Source organism: Prosopis cineraria, unplaced genomic scaffold (genome assembly GCF_029017545.1).
Source record: "Prosopis cineraria cultivar Desert tree isolate PC_DT_omini unplaced genomic scaffold, ASM2901754v1 PC3, whole genome shotgun sequence".
Lineage (NCBI taxonomy): Eukaryota > Viridiplantae > Streptophyta > Magnoliopsida > Fabales > Fabaceae > Prosopis > Prosopis cineraria.
In genome coordinates this window covers 40,845,825-40,852,017 of record NW_026555334.1, presented here as the reverse complement: position 1 = coordinate 40,852,017, position 6,193 = coordinate 40,845,825, and the positions used below count along the sequence as shown (strand labels likewise).

At 36.7% G+C, this 6,193-nt stretch overlaps 1 protein-coding gene across 2 annotated transcripts; it reads right to left on the bottom strand.

Moving 5' to 3' along the window:
* Positions 1-281: 281 nt before the first annotated feature.
* On the bottom strand, positions 282-6,144 carry LOC129305069 (probable 3-deoxy-D-manno-octulosonic acid transferase, mitochondrial). Of its 2 annotated transcripts, none has more exons than XM_054944984.1 (12): positions 5,930-6,144; positions 5,587-5,680; positions 5,107-5,149; positions 4,250-4,372; positions 3,858-3,977; positions 3,623-3,701; positions 3,236-3,352; positions 2,409-2,506; positions 1,864-1,954; positions 1,079-1,198; positions 937-1,007; positions 282-835 (listed from the first exon to the last, which is right to left on the bottom strand). In XM_054944984.1, exons 1-12 carry the CDS (start codon positions 6,123-6,125, stop codon positions 626-628), a joined length of 1,362 nt encoding a protein of 453 aa, XP_054800959.1. In that variant the 5' UTR covers positions 6,126-6,144; the 3' UTR covers positions 282-625. The 2 variants fall into 2 exon arrangements, with proteins under 2 accessions (XP_054800959.1, XP_054800960.1); XM_054944985.1 differs by having other exon boundaries at positions 3,236-3,349.
* Between the last annotated feature and the right edge of the window lie 49 nt (positions 6,145-6,193).

Genomic DNA, 6,193 nt, shown 5'->3' with positions numbered 1-6,193 from the left:
TTTTTTAAAGAATTTATATTGAAATGACTCAAGGCTTATCTCCTACAGTCATGTGGGAGCAATGCTTTGGCGATTCACCCCAAAAACAGGCTACCTTCTACGGTGAGGAATTGACAGCAAGGTGGTTCAGATGATAATAATCCGAAAATACATCACTTTTAATCTCTATATTTTATTTATATCTTATTATAAATCTCTATATTTTTTTAATATTTTAAATTCTTAAAAACTGTAAAAATACTGAAAAAAATATAAAAATTTATAATAAAATACAAGTAAAATATAAAAATTAAAAGTTATATTTTTTCTGACAATTAAGATAGTTTAGAAACCCTCCGTTGATAACATTCGAGGATTACATCAAACCCCTGGTTTCCAACTTTTCACGGAGCAATGGTGAAAGAATCCTACACGGGCCAGTCCTGTTGACTAAAACCCTACTTAAGCGGGTATACTACACACAAATCCTCCATGAATACAGACACGCGCGCGCACGATATACAGTTGCATTAGTTTGATTGCCTACGCATCAGGAAGAAATAAATGTTATCCCGAATGTTTGTGGCATCTTCAATCTTCGGAAGATCAGAAGTCCCTTTTAATTGGTCAAATTTCATTTTCACATTCATTGTTGTCGTGTCTTTGCATGAATCTCGATGCCCGCTGCGGACAGCCTGCTGAAGATATGAAATTCTAACGAACTCCAGATTCTAGCAAGAACATCGCAGGACAAATGAGTAAATGCCTCTTTTGCAGCCCTACGTCGTGCTTCCAAAACTGCTTCGTCTGTGAATAGCTCAAGGAGAGCCTTTTCAAGCTCCAGTTTTCCAGAAACCTGCAAGGAGTGACAATGAATAGACCGGCTCCAGAAAAAAGATTAGAATAATTCATGGCCAGGAAAGTTTTCTACTATAAGCAAGAGAAACGAATTCCAACCTGAAGCACAGACAACGGATTCAGTCGTTGCATTTCCTGCACCATGTGGGAGAAATGCCCGATGTGGCAGCCTAATACCAATAATAATGAATTTCAGCGTCTCAAACAGCGTGTTGAAAACCATAAAGAGTATGACAGTCACCTGTCAAAACAGCACAGCCAGCAGCAGCAGCTTCAGATATATTATGACCAGCTAAACCAGGGGAAAAAGAGCCTCCAATCACAGCAATTGGTGTCAATGTGTACATGCGTCTCAACTCGCCTGAAAAAGAAATTGGATGACGCTTTATGATTGGGAAATTGTGTTACACACAACGTACCAGTGTCTAACCTATTTCTCAGTTATAATGACCACTACAAGACATCAAGATTAGATATCCAACAATTGATAAGTGTCAGCAATGCAGGATATCGATGAAGTTTGAGAGAAGAACTGCTTGTCGTTTATAAGCTTTTGTAAACCTGATAATTCCATTCACCCGCATAAGCTTTGAAGGCTATAGACAGGCTCAATGCAACATTCACAAATTGATACATTATTCAAAAGGTCAACATGGTCAACCAACAACCCAGATCAGCTGCTCCCAAATTTCGAAAATTGACTTGGTAGAGAAAGAATCAAAAAAGAATTTGCCAAATCTGCTGAGAGTAACTCTATTTTTAAAAGTTGAAAGTTGATAGCTGGAAAAACAGCTGGTCAATTTTCATATTTGGTGGTAAAATTTATGGGAGGACACTTGTCAATCTCTCCTTGAGAGCACTTAAATATCTTCTTGGCTAACATGAACGAGTGGCAAGCTATAAGGAAGATGGCAAATTGAGGCAAACAATGGAGCGGAAGGTCAGCAGCTATAGAAAAGCAAGTTTTCATTTCACAAAAAGGGAATTTCCCAAAAAGAGTACATATCAGTGAAAATAAAATCATACCCAAAGTGTCCACCACATAAATATGCGTTCCTGGCTTAAGTTCCTCATGTCGAGACCTCAAAGCTACATCCTGTCCTTCTTTCTCCAATTTCTACACTACATGAAGTTTAAGGATAATAAATAATAAAATTTACAAAGGGCGCAAAATGTCATAAAGCATGGCAGTAATCTGTTGTAAGCATCATTTCTGTTCAATGCGACTTAATGGGTATACATTTTACAGTTTGCACATTATTGCTTGTTTGAGCACTCGGTACTGCTGCTGTCAATGCAAGGGGAGATTAAAAAAATTGACTTAATAGATGGTAAATTATCCATGCGGTGGTAAAAATGGTGGTTTCAAAGTAATTACAAAAAACATACATACATATATATATATATATATCACATGGAGGACACTAACCCAATCGTGTTTTCACTGCTGATAAATTAAAATGGTTTATCATATTAACAGGGGCTTTCGGTGTTACATGCAGATAAAGGAAAAGGCTTTGAAGGAAATGCATAAGATAGAAGCAGGGACAAATACTTGACAAAAAACTTACTTCAGCAATCTCTTGTCCATGTCTTGGATGCCGAGGGACAATAATAGTGATTACATTAGGCAGCAGTTGCATGAGAAATCTGTGAACTCCAAATATGACTGCAGAGGGCACACAATACTCTCAGCATTCATTATCTCATTAGCATGTTAAGAAAACGGTTAAGTTAATAAATGCAGCACCAAAGTACAATGTACCACGAATTCAGCCATCAGGCCAGCACATTGTAACATATTCTTTCAGTAACCAGCAACCATGACAATCTTTGCAAAATGCCAGAGTACTAAATGATCAGGAACAATTGTTAGCTACTGTATTGCATACAATTAAAATCAACATTTACCTAAAAAAGCCAAAGTAAAATATTAAAACATAATCTGTTTGACAGCTGCCATATTTATTGCTCAGAAACAGTAAGAACCAGATGAAATTCTTTAAGTTGAGGGCAATTTCTAGCCAATGCATGATCTAACAAAACACCAGGAAGTAGAAAAAAACTGTTACAATTGTCATTTTAAAAATTACATTGAGTAAACCACCAAAAGATATCAATTTCTTGCAGAAACACAATCTAACAAAACACCAGGAAGTAGGAATAAACTGTTACAATTTTGACTTTAAAAATGACAATGAGTAAACCACCAAAAGATATCAAATATGCATATCAGTTATGTTGCTTTCAATTTTCATAATACTTGATCTGAGACCCAAACAAGAACTAAAATAAATGCATCACAAATTATCAAATGTTTAAATATTAAGCATAAATTATCAAAAGTATTCTGGATTCATTGTATGATATAATCAGGAGCAGAGTGGAGGGAACGAACCTTTTTCTTCTCCCCTATGAATGGAGGATGCCATCCAAACCTGGCAGGAGGCAAGCTTTGCTTTCAGTTTGTCTATATTTGTTATCTGCCCTTCATTGACTCCTAAATCTTCTACTACTGAATGAAAATAGTAAGAAAACAAGATTACTATATACCATTAACCACTTCAAATAGACCCCAGAATCTTATAAAAATACAAGGGGGAAAAACAAATGGAAAATGGTCAATAAAGACATCAACACAATGGCTTATCAGTTACACAAATGACAGTGCTGGGAAAGCTTACCAGGCAATGAGAGAAAAACAATGTTGAATGCTACGATGGATTAATATCAACATTAAATGCTAAATTTCATTTGATAAAGGCAAAAGGAAAACGTAGCATACCATATTTTAGGTCACCAGAAAAGTTTATGAGAAAAGGAGCAGCTTGCAGTAGCTGAAAACGGATAGCCTGAGTTGTACTCTAGCATTCAAAAATCAAAATTGTCAAATGGCATAACATTCCCTCTGTTCCTAATTATAAGACCCTTTTTGTAGAGAGGGAAAAGGGTCCTGCTATAAGAAACAGAGGGAGTAAAAGGCATAAACGTTCTAGTCCAAAAAGAAAGGAAGCGCTTACCAATGGGCAAATCAAGGAAAATTTTGATAGCATCAAAGAAATTAATGGCAGAAGCAGTGGACTTGACCAAACTTTAAAGGATTTTTTTGACATCCGGGCATTTAACAGTACAAGTGCTATCTGATGGGGAAAATCCATTTTAATCAATAAGAATAAGTGCAACCATGTGATATGATACATGTATCTAAAGGAGAACTGCAATTAAAATATTTTGTGGTCATGGACTAATGCATAACAAGCTTCTCTCACGTGCCTTTAACAATTCTTTACTATGAAAATGTGGTCTGATATCTAATTCACATGCACATACAACGATCATACATCACACTGCTTTCACTTGAACTCCCATAAATAACACATAGTACTTGAACTAATGAGAAAGAATGACTTACACCATTTTTGGAAGCATCCATAATAAGATTTGGCCAAAGTTCACTTTCCATTAGAACAATTGCTTGAGGTTTCCAGTAATGAAGGAAGGAATGTATGGAAGCAGGAGCATCAACTGGTGCAAGCTGATAAATCAGGCAGTTTCAGAAGACAAAAATAATGTGTTAAAACTGAATCTGTCAAATTGAAAGTTAAAAATATGAAGAAATCAAGTAATGCCTCAATGCAATTTTATATGTATTAGGAACTGATATCAGCAAGGGAGATAAAAGTGGATGACAGTAAGCATTACCGAGGAGGAAGTCATTCCAAGCCACTAAATATGTATTAGACTATTAGTAACTACTATTAGCAAAAGAGATACAAAGTGAATGAAAATAAGTAACGTTATGGAGGAAGACATTCCAAGAGTGCATTAGGTCCTTGGTCAAAAAAAAAGACATACAACCATAAATTTATTGTCTTGACAAGCAAGTTGACATTATATTAAGTTTTTTAGCATTTTTTTTCAAAGCACAGCTTCGATACTTGAGGGCAGGAAAAAATTGTTTCAGAAAAATGAGTATAACTAACAGTAGCTCTCTGTTTCTCAAAACAATTTAAGGAATGATAATCCAGTAGACAGAAAGCCCTAGATTACACACCCAAAAGAATGAATTATTGCACCCCAACTCTCCGTTAAAAATTATCTTTCCCCATTCTATCAACTTACATCAATTGTCAAGTTCAGCATAGCCTAAAGTGTTTCAGAAGTTAACATGAGGTCATTTTGCTATTGACGAGGCCAATAAACTTCATTCTAGAAAAAGGCAGGGTCGCAAACAGTTTACTAAAACCACATGAACATCCCAATAAATACCTGGAAAATGATATCATTTGGAAGCCAATTGTTTAGTACTTGACTGCATTACATCAAAAGGAAACCCCATAAAATAATGATAGAAATAATTGTTTCTTTTCTGGCAAAGTAAATTAAAGGAACATCCATATCAAGAAACACTGGAAGAGATAAAGTTGCTGCTATAGTCTCTCAGGGAGCGTCTGGTTTGATAGATGGATACACATCTTAAACAGTCCAAATCCTTCAGTAATTAATTTAATTGAAAATACTTGGCAAACGCTTCACCGTGCGTGACCAAAAGATATGCGAAAGCTTCAAGTCAAGCTTAAATCATCCGCTATAAGACATTAGCAACTATTCCGCAAGGCACTACATTTATGACGGAAAGTCATAACCTTTTATGGCTTTCCAGGAAAAAAAAAAAAAAAATTGGAGATCATTATATTAATTATTAATCAAGTCACAGCTAGTTCAAACAAGACCGAAGTCCTTTCTTACAATGCAGACATTGTTGTGGTGGTCATCAATATAGTTAAGTTAGGGATCGTCCGAATGCACTGCTTGACTACAGGAATGGCTGCCATTCCTTCACCTGCAAATAAGACAAAACTAAATTTAGAATAGAAGTTCGCCAAAATTTTCCATCCTACGAACGTCCTTCCCACCATTTCCAGAACATTTAGCATGCTGTTATTCTGAAACTTGCATCCGAGATACTCGAGCATCAGATACCAAAGTATTCAGTATTAAAGGAAGATCATTCAAAGGAAATGCAGTTACAGCGGTGTTGGGTTGAAGAGAAGTGGAGGTTAGGCGTCTCCAACAGTGAATAGAGCCAAACCTAATGATACAGCATGAAACCAGATGAGAGGTCCCGGAGGGCGTGGCTGAGAGGGGTAACCGAGACGCTCCGGCCAACGGTGGGGGTGTTCGAGGCCCCGGAAGCGACGCCAGCGCAAGTGAAGGTAAACCAACGGCGAAACACCGTAGCTCAGAGTTCTGTATAACTTGTATTGCAACAAACCTTTGCTTCCCATCAGCTCTCAGGTACCATAGTTGCTGGATCACTTCGGGAAATACTGCTTCAGAATTCATATTTCACCGC

Coding starts and splice junctions, on each gene's coding strand:
- LOC129305069 (XM_054944984.1), bottom strand. CDS start 6,125: ATGGGAAGCAAAGGTTTGTTGCAATACAAGTTATACAGAACTCTGAGC. Junction 3,978..4,249: donor TGGATGCTTCCAAAAATGGT/GTAAGTCATTCT, acceptor TTTCCCCATCAG/ATAGCACTTGTACTGTTAAA. Junction 1,955..2,408: donor ATGGACAAGAGATTGCTGAA/GTAAGTTTTTTG, acceptor CATGTAGTGTAG/AAATTGGAGAAAGAAGGACA.